The following is a 14,739-nucleotide window of genomic DNA, read 5'->3' on the forward strand; positions in this document are numbered from 1 at the left end:
CCCTTTTCAATGATCAAATGACCTTCATGTGTGATGAACTCCACGTCTGAGCTCAGAGTAATCAAGTAAGCATCCTTGCCAAAGCCTCGTAGTCTGATATCCCTCCCTTGTGCTGCACTGGGCTCAGTCTGCTCAGATAGACACTGCTTCTATTTACTGATCTTATTTTTCATGTGTATGCATATGTGGTGTGTGCATCTGTGCTCATGTGTATATAGGTGCATGTGTGTGTACAGGCACATGGGCATGTGTGCGTGTGTATGAGTGAGAAGAACCAAGTTGATGCCCCCTTCCCAGCAATTAAAACCTCAAATATACCTATTTAAAATTAGTTCACTGTAAATTTCAAACCAAGATGGAAGTTTTAGAAGATAATCATTGACTTTTCCTTGAGACTTTTAGGCTTCGTAGGTTGAAGCTCTGGCTTAAGCATGCGGATCCTTAGGACCCATGTAAGTACTAGACAGCAATGGTGTGCTGCCTACAGCTCTAGCCTTAGAATGCAAACAGAGGCAGAGATGGGCTTCCCAGAGCAAGCCAGTCACTGAGACTAGCCATAGCTTTGAGTTCTGGCTTTGACTGAGAGATTCCCACTTACTAAGGTAGAAGATCTATTGAGGAAGGTCCTGAACATCAACTGGTTTTCACTCATACACAAAAGCATCAAACCTCCTGGACAACAGCAACAACAACAACAAACCTCCTTACTCGTAATCTTGACCCTTAGCAAAAGATTGCTAGTCACTGCCTCAAAACTGAAACTGAACCATAACGATGGGGACAGCTTGGGCTGGGAGAGATGGCTCAGCAGTTAAGAGCACTAGCAGTTAAGATGCTCTTCTGAAGGTCATGAGTCCAAATCCCAGCAAACACATGGTGGCTCACAACCGTTTGTAATGAGATGTGACTCCCTCTTCTGGACCCAGTGACATCACCATGAGGCAAGGGCCTCTTCCACTCCTCATTTTTATTCTCCAGTGGTTTCTCCTCTTTGAGAACCATTGGGTAAGCACACTCACTTTGTGCTATGAGATCTGAAGAGCTGATGGTTTCTGTTTCCCTTGGATTTTCATTGATGCTTTTGACAGCTTCTTTTAAAGATAAATCTCATGCCTATGGTGATTCCGTAAGCTGGGATCATAGCAGGATGATGTTGCTATGTGGTATGTTGTTCAATCATTTAGCAGAACTCTACACAAATATCAAGGCTAACAGCAAGACAGAACTAAGAAAGAAAGAAAAGAAAGAAAGAAAGAAAGAAAGAAAGAAAGAAAGAAAGAAAGAAAGAAAGAAAGAAGAGAGAGAGAGAGAGAGAGAGAGAGAGAGAGAGAGAAAGGAAGGAAGGAAGGAAGGAAGGAAGGAAGGAAGGAAGGAAGGAAGGAAGGAAGGAAGGAAGAAAAGAAAGAAAGAAAGAAAGAAAGAAAGAAAGAAAGAAAGAAAGAAAGAAAGAAAGAAAGAAAGAAAGAAAGAAAGAAAGAAAGAAAGAAAGAAAAGGAAAAAAGAAAGGAAGGAAGGAAAAAAGGAAGAAAGAAAGAAAGAAAAAAGAAAGAAAGGAAGGAAGGAAGGAAGGAAAGAAAGAAAGGAAGAAAGGAAAGAAAGAAAGGAAGAAAGAAAGAAAGAAAGAAAGAAAGAAAGAAAGAAAGAAAGAAAGAAAGAAAGAAAGAAGGGAGGGAGGGACGGAGGAAAGAAGGAAGGAAGGAATCACAGCAACATCTGTCCTGGAATGTACTGAGCCCCAGTTCCACATGGGCCCAGATACTGTGCACAATAGGTTTGTTCTCACAGTTTCCATTCCATTTCCGTAAAAATCTCTGCATTTTCAAGTTCTCGCATTCTGTTTTGATGTGGGAACTGTCATCATACTTTTGAATCCCTGAAAATTTCCAAGTACAGTATTCCTTAAATCCTTGATTTCTTCTACAGAGCCAGGGTCACACGATTCCCTCTGCAGAGCCATGGCCACTTTTAAGTTGACTCCTGTCTATCATTTCTATTCCTTTCAGAACTCTACTTTGTATACAGGGCTGACTTAATCTTGGACAACTTCTATGCAAGGTATCACTTCTTCCTCCTCCAGAGAACCTTTATTCTAGGTTTCTGGCTAAAGTTGTTTGATCTATCTTGAGAGAGCCCTGAAGATTACTCTGTGGTCCTCATCAAGCCAAGCCATATCATCTTCAAAACTAACTTCCCCTAAGAGCAAGAGGATGGAAGCAGGGTTGATCTTCCCTACCGTGGAACGTTACACACTGAGCTATGCTGGTGGCCCAGAGATACCTTAGGAAAGCCTCCACTCACTACATGGACACCTTTTTCTCCTCCTCAAGAAGAACAACACATATCCCTTAACAAAGGAAACGGTTGCAGCAGTAAAACAACCAGACAGTCTGAGACAAACTTTGAGGCAGGAAAACAGCAGTGTAGTCAGGTGAGAAACTAAGGAACACCTGAGAACCTCCTAAAGTACTCTGCCAATGTCTGAGACCAGTCCCACAAACATACAATCAAGATATAGCTAGCAAATGTCCAACAATGACTTCTTCTCTTTGGATGAAGATACTTCCATGGGGCACACCATGCAATATACTTTGCAATCCAGCTTTTATGAGTAAGAAAAGAAAGAAAAACCTTTTTTTCTTTTCCTTTTTTTTTTTAATGTAAAACCAGAAGCATGTTCATTGGAGCCTCATGGAAAACATTATGGAACTCATTTCTCTCAACTCTTCAGTGGACAGCTGACATCTGCACCAACACTTCTCAGCGCATGGAATTTCAGAATCCAAAGTGTTCTCTCTTTAACTCTGTTGTTAGTAATACAATAAAAAAGAAGAAGTGGGGAGAAAGAAAAAAGAAAAATTGAAAGAAAATTTCACAAACACACGTGCAGGTTTAGTTCCAAGGGTTGGGAATTAGCAAGGAATTAGCAACTAAAGAGGTGATAGAGAAGAAAAATGATGAAAGGATAAATTTATGTAAAATTGCTGACCTCATCCTAAACCCTTCCCAACACTGCACTGTGAGTGTGTGCGTGCGTGTGTGTGTGTGTGTGTGTGTGTGTGTGTGTGTGTGTGTGTGTGTGTGTGTGTTGGCAGTTTAGGACAAGTATTAAGGTAGAATGTGTAAGACTTTCTATAAAAACCAGTCTTTCCTGTGCTAATTAACAACTGAGTTTGGTTAATCTAGAGATGGGACTAGTAAGAGCCAGAGGGTTATTTCCCACAGAGATATCTCGTTTGACAGTGAGAAAACTTTCCCCCAATCTCAAACCACACTGACCTTCCTGTCCCAATGAGTCACAGCTTTGTTCCTCTCCTATGCAGTGCCGAAGGGACAAGGAAAGGAAGAGGTGGGCCCTCTCTCCTGAGACCCTTCTCACCAGGCCTGTCTGCCTTTTCAGTGTTACAGAGATGAGCGCCACGGTTTTCTGTACCTTGAAGCCTGCTGGATGAGAACAGGAATGGGTACAGAAAACTAGTGTCACAGCAGTGATGCCACACCCAGATTCGGTAGAGACAGGTGCAGGAGCAGGCGGATCTCCTGCCTTAGAACACTATACTAACTGAAAAAAGTGCCCTTGGCCCTACCAGGTGACTCATACCTGCCAAATTAAGAATAGCCTGTTCTAAAACCCAGGTTTGTACAAAGTCTGGCTTCTCTTTTCTTTCTTTTTCTTTTTTTTTCTTTCTTGATTCCTTTCTTTCTTTCTTCCATCCTTCCTTCCTTTCTCTTTCTTGAGTTTTGAGTTTTGAGCATCCAACATTTTCTACAAGTCTACTAAACAAATACTTCACCATCTCTGGAAGAGACTAGGCCAATCTTTCCTTTCAGGTTACCATTCTATATCAGCAGGTACAGAGTGCACTCCTTTCTATTCTAAATTAGGATCCCTCTGCTACTAAATTTTTGCCTCTCTCCTCTTGCAAGTGGACTCTTAAAGCCTTTCTTAATCCTCATAATTTTTCCTTCTACATGAAGGATTTTTGTTGTTGTTGTCCTTATGTAAATATGCTGCAAATCTGTCCTGTACTTTGGCCTTGGGGAGCGATAGTCACTGTGCTACCTAGTATTTCCTGCTTAAGTCCCAGAACAAAGCGGGAAGGACGCCCAGTCTGAACTCAGGCTCACAGCACATCTTGGACAGGCAGCAAATGTGAGCAGAGCTAGAGAAGAGGCGCTGAGAGGCAGTGAGAATTGGTTCCAGGTGACTGGACAAACTCCTGTACATGTAGGCCCTGTGCACCGGAAAGAACAGAAATCTTGCTTGTCCTTTAAAACCCCTTTTTATGTTGTTGGCAAGTAATTCAAACTTCGTGTGAGCCTTCCTAGCTGCTCAGCTGCAGCTCCTACTTCTGGGACATTTTAATGAAGAAAGGAGGAGTGGAGACTGCCACGCGTGCAGACGTGGTCTCCCAGAATGCTTTGTAAACCCTGAAAGCCACTCTATACTACTGTGCTGGTCTTGCATTAACTGAATGTCAGGTTTCTAGAAGGAAGTTTGGGGAGGGATGCTGGAAAAGCAGGACTTTTATCTAAATCAACTTTATACAAAGCCCTCCAAATCCTGTGCACAATATACACTCTCAGTTTGCTCCTCTGAAATAAATGCTCACCATTTGGATGAGCTCCTCTCCAGTCCACGTGCACCTTATACTCACAAAGCAAAGCCCTTATATTCTGTGAAAAAAATGAGTATTTTATTTTGTTTTGTTTTTTAGTGAAAATAGATTTTCCACATAAAAATATTATATGATTTATACTATATAATTGCAATTATATGGTAGTATAAATCATATAATATTTTTATATGTAGAAGCTGGGGGAGAGGAAACTATAATCAGGAAATTGATTATAGTTTCCTTTCCCCCAGCTCCTCTACACCCTCCTCCCCACTTCCCCTCCAAACCACATCCATCCAAATAAAAATAGGCATCTCAAGGATAATGATAAAGACAAACCAGAAGAAAAACAGCCAAGCGAAAATCACAAGAAACACAGGCACGGAGATGCACCCATTTACACACACAAAGAAATTCCATAAAAACACAAAAATCAGAAACAATAATATATGTGTTGTGGTAATTTCCTAACCCAATAAGATCACATAAAAACACACACAACCTAGTTATATTTATATGCTATATGTCCAGACTGGACAAATAAACAAATAAAATCTATCATTATTTTATTTATTCCCCAGTTATGAGGACCCCCCCTCCCTTGCTACACATGGCTTCTCCAGGTCATGTGGTTCCATCCTCCTTCTTCTACTTCTGTCTGCCTGTCCCATCTTTTCCTTCCACGGCCCAATCACAGGCTCTAGCCTTTATTTGACCAGTCTGAATGATCTACTCCATTTCAGGGGTCAGCCCCTCTTGAGGAAACAGAATTAACCTCAAAATACAAACAGCACCAGGGCAACCCTCAAAATATACATGGAAAAACCTATACGATTTAAAAATAAAAATTTTTAAAACCTCCAAAAATGCGCTTGGAGTTTGTTTGGCGTAGCCATCTAGTGCTAAGCACGGGGCCTGCCCTTAAGAATCACGCTTCTGTTTTTCTGTTGGTTTTTGTGCCTTAGTATTACACCTCCAAACCCCATTAAACTATAAGAATATGCCTCCTCCACTCTACTGAGAAACCAGGAGTCACTTTAAAATACTTACAAATGAACTGCAATGGCCAAACCCCTCTATCTGCGATGAACTGAGGTTCGGTGCTATGAAAGCTCTAAGGGCTTCTTCAGCAGTCTTGGCCATGGACCACTGGGCTTCAGTCTATGCTCTTGCTTGCTTCAGCACCATACGAGTACCATCGTACCTGACTAGGAGTTTCTCTTTAATGTGAAGATAAATACACAATGTAGCAGGATTACTCCTTTTACTGACAGCACACTTTCCATTGCCTGATAGGATTACTCCCCTGTGCTGTGAGAAGTTATACCCAGTGCTCTAGGCCCCTCCCCAACAGACATATAGATACACTTTCCTGACTTACTTAAAAACACCTTAAAAAATTGATTGTCACTTGGGTGCAAATGTTTCTTTTAGTAACATCCAGAAAGTATATAGTGTTAAACCCAGAGGAGGACCACAGTCCTCGGACTGGAGCAGAAATTCACTGAAACTGATGGGTTGCTGCAGGAGGAGGAAGAGCGACTTTCAGTGGGAAGACACTCAGGTGAAGAACAATAGAGAGAAGGCTCCCAGCAGCAGTGACTTCCCCACAGGCAGCATTGAGCTGCACTGAAATCTCCCACCAGGCCTAGCCCATGCTGGCTTCAGCTTGGTGAACACTTTCATTTATCCAGGGATCAGTAGCCAGGGGGGAGAAAGTTTCATTCTCCAGCTGTTGTGTCATTTCCCTTGATAAGTCCTAAATTGACCGCGTTATCCGGCACCAAAGGAGCCTTCCTGTGGTAGGCAGTTTTTATTATGTGCCCTTTCAGGGGACAAAGGCAGCTGTGTCAGTAAACCGCTATGGGGAAAAAAGACAATATTATTCTCACAGCTTCATAACCATGCTCTTCTGAGGAGTAATGTGAACATAAGAAATGAGGCAAGATTACCATCTATTACCATGGCTATATGGCGATCAGGGGAGGACAAAAACAGAGCGCCGTTTCGGCGCCAATTGTTGGCATGGAGAATTCCAATTAAGACATTTCAAAGAGAGACCTTCTCGTGTTTGTCTTTGCACCGTATATGAACAGGCTTACCAGCAAAGTGGGTCTGAATCCCTCTACCAAGAGCCTCCCCTTGCTGGCTGCTGTTATTAAGCCCTAAAGAATTGTGCCCTTGCTCTGGGAAGTGGCAGGGTAAACAGGAGTGGCTTACCCTGGGATAGAAGTGTCTTGAAGGATGGCTTGTGCAGGAAGAAGGTGTGCTGAAGGATGAGAGACAAAGAAGGTATTATGATGGTTTCCCCACCACTCTATGGCTGCTCCGCGATAAACATCCTGACCACCTGTGTGTTGACGTGTTGATCCTATTTTAAAAACATCTCCACAGATCCTCAAACGGCAGCGGGTGAGGTGGACGGGGTTAATCTGGAGGAGATCCGAGAATTTGCCAAAGCTTTTAAAATCCGACGCCTGTCCCTTGGCCTGACACAGACTCAGGTGGGACAAGCCCTCAGTGCCACAGAGGGCCCCGCATACAGCCAGTCGGCCATCTGCAGGTAACGGGCACTGCATGCTGTCACCTGTCCTGGCCAGCCCGGGCCTTGTTTGTCCTTGCGGCTCAGCTTGTCTTCCTTGGGTGGGCAAACTGGACAAACAGCATGGAAATAAGAACTGGGGTAGCTGTATGTTGGGACTGGTGGTGATGTTGATAGAAAGCAGGGTGGTAATGAAGAGCTGAGGGGTCCTGACCTCCTAACTCCTATCAACTCTAAGAACTTCCAAGGCTAACCGGTTGAAATATGCTGCCCTGGCCAGGGGTCTCCCTTGTCCTCTGTGCCCCTGCCAAATGAGAATACCAACTCCTGTCAACACATGGGCATCCCTAAGTAAAAGCAACTCCGATAGACCACCCTAATGTTAACTACCCAGAGATGGCCCCAAAGTTTCTATGAAATGCACATTTTAAAAAATTTCCTATCTTGTGGAAGGAATTTTTATAGCTTGCTTTCCCAGACATATCTTTATAAGCAGGGGAAAAGAAATGTGGGAGGGAGGAAGGAAGGAAGGAAGGAAAGAAGGAAGGAAGGAAGGAAGGAAGGAAGGAAGGAAGGGAGGGAGGGAGGGAGGGAGGGAGGGAGGGAGGAAGGGAGGGAGGGAGGGAGGAAGAAAGGAAGGAAGGAAAGAAGGAAGGAAGAACCCCCTTTAAATGTTAGTGAATCTGGCCTAACTGTACACACACACACACACACACACACACACACATTAAATAAATTACTGAATCCAGCCTTGGTTGTGTTTGAGTTGATCCGGGTTAAATCTTCAGGAGCAGCCCCGCGTATGCATGTGTGTTGCACTAATCCCATGTTTATGCATGAGGTAACAAGGCACTCGGTAGGAGCTTTTTTTCCTCTTGGGCAATGCCTTAGGAGTCCTTCTCCGTCAGGACTAGCCAAGAAACCAACTCTCAACTCATTTAAGTGGATTTTGTTCTTGGTGATCCATGAAATGCTGTCTTTTTATCTGCTCTTTATACTTTTAATGTATTCCCCAAAGGACAGAAGTGTACTTTTCCTGCAGTTTAAGACTAAGGTTATAAATAACATCAGTATGGGGTGGTAGCTTGCAGCTCACATTTTGCTCAATGATTTTCCATAAAACCCATTGATTGTTGTTAAATACAAAAAGCACCATAGGATCCTCTCACTTCTATGCTCTCCCCTACTGTTTTTTCTTATAAGATACCTCCCTGTAGAAAATAACCTTTATTCAGTCTATACAAGGATACTACTGCTGGGAAATTTATATCAAGGCTTGTATATGTTATTTCAAACCACACATACAGAAGCATCAATGCTAACAAGCAGCATCAATGATGGGAATATTGTCGTTCCCTGTCGGCAGACATTAATTTTGTCTGGTCCTGATGCCTTGTGATCAAAGAAGCCACAGGTTTTTATTCTGATGCCAATTTGACATTGTTGCTAAATTCCTCTTTGGCTCATTTTAACCCTAAAATGTGATTTTCTTTTATTGACTGGAGTGTTCTCTTAATGTTTCTACTCAGACACAAACACGGATTCCTGGGCATCCCCAATCAGATATGCTGATTTGTTAAATCTTCCCCGGAGGGAAGCTAAAAATGCTATAGATTGCAGACCTCTGGAAATTTATTATTGGTTAACAGAGCAGACACCAGTTCCCAGTGACTCGGTGATGCTGTTTTAGACGCTGTCTATTCTAATTAATTAATTAATTAATTAGTCTTGAATGGAGACTTTACATTGGAATACTCTCAAAGTTCAAAGCCTGGGAAAGAACACGTATCAGTGCCAGAGCTGCCACTCTGCTAATTGGCAGCAGTGACTCCTAGGTGCAGTGTGAGGACCTTCTCATCAGAGGCACAAAGGGAAGAGACTCCCCCCCCCCCCATACCTTGGTGGCACAGCCCTGTGAGGCCAATTGCTATCAAGAGCTCAGGTTCCAGGCTTTTATGATAAGGGATATGGCAAAATGCTGAACATGGTAAGTTATGACAATGGTGGCTTTGGGGACCTGCCACAGGTGGCAAACTCATTAATAATACTAAGGGATTATCTCACCTTGCCCTGAGAGCAGCTGGCTTCTCCTTCCTTAGTGAGTGTGAGAAGAAGCTGTAGTTTTCAAACACAGACCACTGCCTCCCTGACCGGAAGTGTGGAAGGGCGTGTGATGGAGCTAAACCTTTGCTAGTCTTTGAGCTGCTCATCTCAACAAAGGGATCTAAAGATGCACTCTGACAGTCAGATCCTGGCAAGGAGGAAGGCCTTCCTGGTCTATCCTTTCGCAAGCATCTTAAAACACCAGATGATTGCTTTTCAACACGTGGAACCCTTTAAGAGAGAGAAAGTCTGTGCTCACTCTTTCAATAGGAGGGACATGAATTTGGACTTAGAATAAAGAAACAAATGAACAAAGGGAGCTGCTCTTTTGTATTTTACTAACAGAATAAATTTAGTACCAGAAAGGACTTTTTAAAACACTATATAATTTTGTCCAGGATGCTTCTTCTTCTTTTTTTTTTTAAAGTAAACGTAGCAAAGAATTGCTGATGGCAATTGATATATAGAAGACCTCATTTACAGAAAATGATATCATTCAAGTACAGTTTGCAGATATCCCACATTAAACACAGCATGATGCCTTGGTACAAAAGTGCGCCATTACACTGGATGGTGATTGGAAGGCGTGAGGTGGCCTCAGCCCACCCAGGGGTGGGGTATTCCGTAGTAATTACAATGTATCCAGCTGTTTAGGCCAGAACTGTAAAGTAACAACTGGTCTATGTTTTACCTGGACAGGAGGCATGTTGTTAACTTACATATGGGGAAAATTGTTACCAGAGAAAAAGAAGTTGAATAAGACACAGCCGTGATAAAAAGAACAGCATGAGGAGCTTGGCCCAGTGGCCTTCCTGGACTGTGATACTAGCTGTAATATTTATCAAAACCAACACAATGGGGAGGAAACATAAAAATCATACAATCGTTTTAAGCAAAAGAATATGACAACTGTTATCTCAAACATCACTGTCTTGGTTAATTTCTACCTTAAGAATTCTGAGGGTTGGGGGAATGGAGCTGGGAACAGCTTGGATCTCAAGAGTTCAGAGGGGGAAAAAAAGGCCTGCGACTTGCTCGTGGTTCCTGTCCACCGGTGCCTCTTTCCCGTCCCCGTCTGTGTGCCCCGGGGATCTGCATGGCTGGCACGGAGCTTGCTGGGAGGGTGGGTGCTGGCTGGGACAGGGCTGGCTACCTTGCAGCTGACTGCTAATCTGGAGTGAATTCACCCTGCCAGGCAATCAGGCAGGCAGGCAGGAGGCCCACCCTGGCAGAGGACTCAGTGTAAGACTCTTCTTTCTCAATTCTCCCCCCAGACACACCATCCTGAGAAGCCACTTTTTCCTACCACAGGAAGCCCAAGAGAACACTATAGCTAGCAGTCTGACAGCCAAACTGAACCCTGGCCTTTTGTATCCTGCCAGGTTTGAAAAGCTGGACATCACCCCTAAAAGTGCCCAGAAGATCAAGCCGGTGCTTGAGCGGTGGATGGCTGAGGCTGAGGCCCGCCATCGAGCAGGTATGCAGAATCTCACCGAGTTTATTGGGAGTGAACCATCCAAAAAGCGCAAGAGGCGCACCTCCTTCACGCCCCAGGCGCTTGAGATCCTCAATGCCCACTTTGAGAAGAACACACACCCCTCAGGGCAGGAAATGACCGAGATTGCTGAGAAGTTAAACTATGACCGGGAAGTAGTTAGGGTTTGGTTCTGCAACAAGAGACAAGCTCTGAAGAACACAATCAAACGCTTAAAGCAGCACGAGCCCGCCTCTGCGCCGCCCCTGGAACCCTTAGCAGACTCTCCTGAAGAAAACTGTTAGTTAGACACAGCCACTCATGGTCGGAAGGAAGCATCGCAGAAACTGAACACTACCCTGAATCTCCACAAAAAAGAAAGGAAGAAAAGAAGAAAGAACTGAAAGGCGCGCCCCAGTCACCATCTCCCTTGTATGTAAAAGACTAAAAAAAGCAAAAACTACCAAATGGGCAGAATGGTTTATACGTGTCCGTTGGTTTTCCAAAAGGAAAAATAATTTTTAATTTTTAAACAAGAAAAATACCACATGAAGGAGTATGTGGTAGGATCATTCACTCCCCAACCTGTCTCCCTAAAGCCAGTTTTTTAAAAAGCAAACCAAATAACCACGTACTGTTTTTCTGTATATGATGAAAATGTGAACACCTTTTAAGGAAAAAGAAAAAAAGAAAAAAAAAAAAAACTAAACCAAAAAAAGAACAAAAACAAAAAAACCCACCAACACAAACTCTTATCTGCTCAAAGCGAATGCAAGCCTGCCACCTGGAGGAGGAACTGCATCCCTTCAGGGTCTAAGTGCTGATCACTGCAAACCCTAGTAACCAAAGTCGGAAACACTGCGAACTACTGCTCGTCTACTCGCCTCGCCTCTGTGTGACAAGTTGTATTATGAATTCTTACATTTGTACCAACAGAAAAGTGGGAAGCCCGCTTTCTCCCGTCTTTCTTCCTGTTGCCTGTGCGCCAGGGTTCAAGCATTCCATGTGGCTCACTGTCTACCAATTTGCTTCTTAGCAGACGAAGTAGCTTCCTTGTTTTGTTTTCTGAATTGTGTCATTTCCTTTGTTTGTTTGTTTTATTTTAGGCGGGTGGTGGAGTGGAGAGACAACCTGGATTGTGTGCCAAGGCATTCATGGCTTTCTTCTCACTATGAGTTGTAGGTTTGAAAAAAAGAAAACGGAGTGCATACCTCCTTTTCCTTCCTACTTCTCCATGTCCCTTTCATGTGGCCCCTGGGATCTTCTGGAAGATAGCAGAAGTGGGAAGGAATGGTTTCTTCCCCACTCCAATCCTGCAGAAATGCAGGAGACACTCCAGGATAACTAGGTCTGTATGCTGAATGACTGTCAACACCGGCAGAGGCTGTAACTGCGCTCACGGTCCACACTGCAGATTAGAATTTTTCTCGATCGACTAGCCACATATGTGGATAGCTGATCAAAATTAATTCTGTAATATAAATACAAGCTGCACATATGGTTCAATACATACATCTGTGTTATGCTTCTGTTCAAAGCAAATTCTCTCAGAAGTCTGATAGCCAAAGAAACGACTCAAGGTTTCAGTCAACACACAAACATGCACACACACACAAACACACACTCACTAGCACATTCATACTCATCCACCTCACAAAAAGAGAGAGAACACAAAAAAAAATGGTGACCTAAATTGTTAGGGGCTGTCAAGTGTCTGTTACCCCCGTCTTTTCTGCTACTTGTTTCATCAGACAGTGTTGGCAGACATTTGAAGCTGGGGTACATCTGTTCTTGGAATATATAAATGGCATAGAAATGTGACAGGCAAATTTAAGCAATTGGAACTAGGTTCTGGCTTCTTGACTAGGAAAGAAATTTAGCAACAAAGGCTCTCCAATAAAGGAAAAATATACAAGTAGCTTATAAAATACATCAGAAGAGCCTTCACTGATAGCATATTAATTCACTTTTAAAAGAGCTTCCCCAAGGCATGGGCCACAGGGTCCAAGAAGGCCACAGAATGAAGGGCAAAGAAACCCCCGGAGCCTGCTGAAGTTTTCACCCAGGTAGGGGTAGAGGGTTCTATCAAAGCAGGCAAGAGAGAACCATCAACTTAAATGCTCATGAGCAACTAAAAAGCATGCTCATGTACTGTGTAGAGGCAAATCATGAAAGGGAAAGAGATACCCACCGCCAGTTGCCCAGTTAATTACAAAGACTATCTCTTCCCCCAGCATGTTCTTCCCACCCAGGGGTTCTGGTATTTTTTTCTTCTGTTGGCTCCTTTGCTGGTTATGAAAATGGGACAGTGTAACAGTTCCCTCAGATGGGTCAATCAGCAATCATGAAACTCCCAACAAAGAAACTAAATAACAATAAATCTGGACTAGAGTCATTAATAACTCCAGTCTGATTCTAACTGGACCACAACCAGCCCGATTAGTGCCAGCAACATCATGGTAGCATTTCACAACTGCAAAACCTACACAAATACCAGCAACCCAGAAACCAAAACTTTATTGATTAAAACAGATTTTGTATTCTCCTAGTACCTGCTCCAAATTCCAGCAAGAAAAGCTCTCCAAGAAGAGAAGTTAACAAGACCACACATGACAGATGCTAAATGTTTAAAATCTGAACCTGAAACAGGCACACGAGGCTTGTTCAGGTCTGAGCTCTGTGATTGGGGGAGCATAACTAGAATAGTAAAAATATAAAATAAAACTAATCACCCAGAGTAGAACAAAAAAGAAGTGAATTCATCCCATGGTTGTAAAACTATTCACATGCAGTGATTTTTTTTATAGTTTTATAATTTTGTATTGTTTTATAAATTATTTATATAGTATTGTAATGCTTCTTATATTGATTTTTTTACTGATGAATTTTTTGCTACAAGGCAAAAATAAAAAGATGCCTGAACAGATTCTTAGGAATATAAACTGTACTTGGGGACACGTAAGCCTTCAGGACCACACCTACTGCTTACTTTTTTTTTTTTTTTTTTTTTTTTTTTAGATATTTCTTATTTCCTCTGGTAAACAACTTCATACACCAATAACATCTAAATGTCTTTTATGTTTCCATGAACTGAAGGCTAAGGTTGCCACCAACAAAAAGCAAAAGCCACTTTCGGCACATGTGATTGTATTTCAAGCTTCTGTGTCCTTCTCGCCCATTTAAAATTGTCATTTTCATTTTCTCCATTAATGATGAGACATGACTGCCGATATTGTATTTTACACTTGCTTGTGGGGGTTGTTTTCTCTTTCAACCAAAAAGATATTTTGAATAGTTAAACGTTTTACTTGCCTTTGCAAGTTTTGGACTCTTTCTGTCGTGAACACATGGTCACACACTCAACACAACACAAAAGAGAACAAAAACAAAAAAAATAAAAAAAAACAAAAAAAAAACAAAACAACAAAAAAAAAACAAAACAAAGAGCTGGGGGAGGCAGAACAAAACAAGTAGAGGCGCATCAAGGAACTCAAGCTGTAACCAAAAAGAAATCCAATTGCCTTTGCTCTCTTCTCTACGCTGGACCAAAGCTCAGTACGTGCAGGAATATGCACATCGTGTAGATATGGCTAAACGTTGCTGACAATCTTGCAATACTAAACTGTTCCTATTTTAAGAAAAACGAATCACAAACTGTTCATCAATGTTTTACCTCAGCACTCTACTTGTACCCAGTTAACGATCAAGCAGACCAACGGAGAAGAAGGAAATTGATTTTCATTTTCACGTCCAACTGTAAAATCTGTTTGAATAATATTTTGTAATGAGCTTTTTGTCATGTGACTTGCTTGTCTTTAACTTGAAAAGCTATGAGGCACATTGGCTTATTTGTTGTTGAAAAAGTGTTTTTTTGTTATTGTTGTTTGTTTTTTATTTCTTTTTATATAAGTTTTAGTTTTGATTTATTATTCCATCCTCTGTGCTGTGATCTAGACTGGTCACTCAGAGTCACTTACTGAGGCGCTGCAAAGGAATCTGCTTCT

General features: G+C 42.4%; 1 protein-coding gene across 1 annotated transcript in view; it reads left to right on the plus strand.

Annotated features, from left to right (window-relative positions):
• The window catches only part of Pou6f2 (POU class 6 homeobox 2), a 487,667-nt gene extending 476,627 nt beyond the window's left edge, over window positions 1–11,040 (plus strand). Inside the window, exons 9-10 of the mRNA XM_052157000.1 lie at window positions 7,011–7,179; window positions 10,536–11,040. Coding sequence (XP_052012960.1) covers window positions 7,011–7,179; window positions 10,536–11,040 — 674 coding nt within the window. The remainder of the gene's footprint in view (window positions 1–7,010; window positions 7,180–10,535) is intronic.
• The last annotated feature ends 3,699 nt before the right edge of the window (window positions 11,041–14,739 follow it).

The sequence above is a fragment of the Apodemus sylvaticus genome, chromosome 14, assembly GCF_947179515.1.
Source record: "Apodemus sylvaticus chromosome 14, mApoSyl1.1, whole genome shotgun sequence".
Taxonomy (NCBI): domain Eukaryota; kingdom Metazoa; phylum Chordata; class Mammalia; order Rodentia; family Muridae; genus Apodemus; species Apodemus sylvaticus.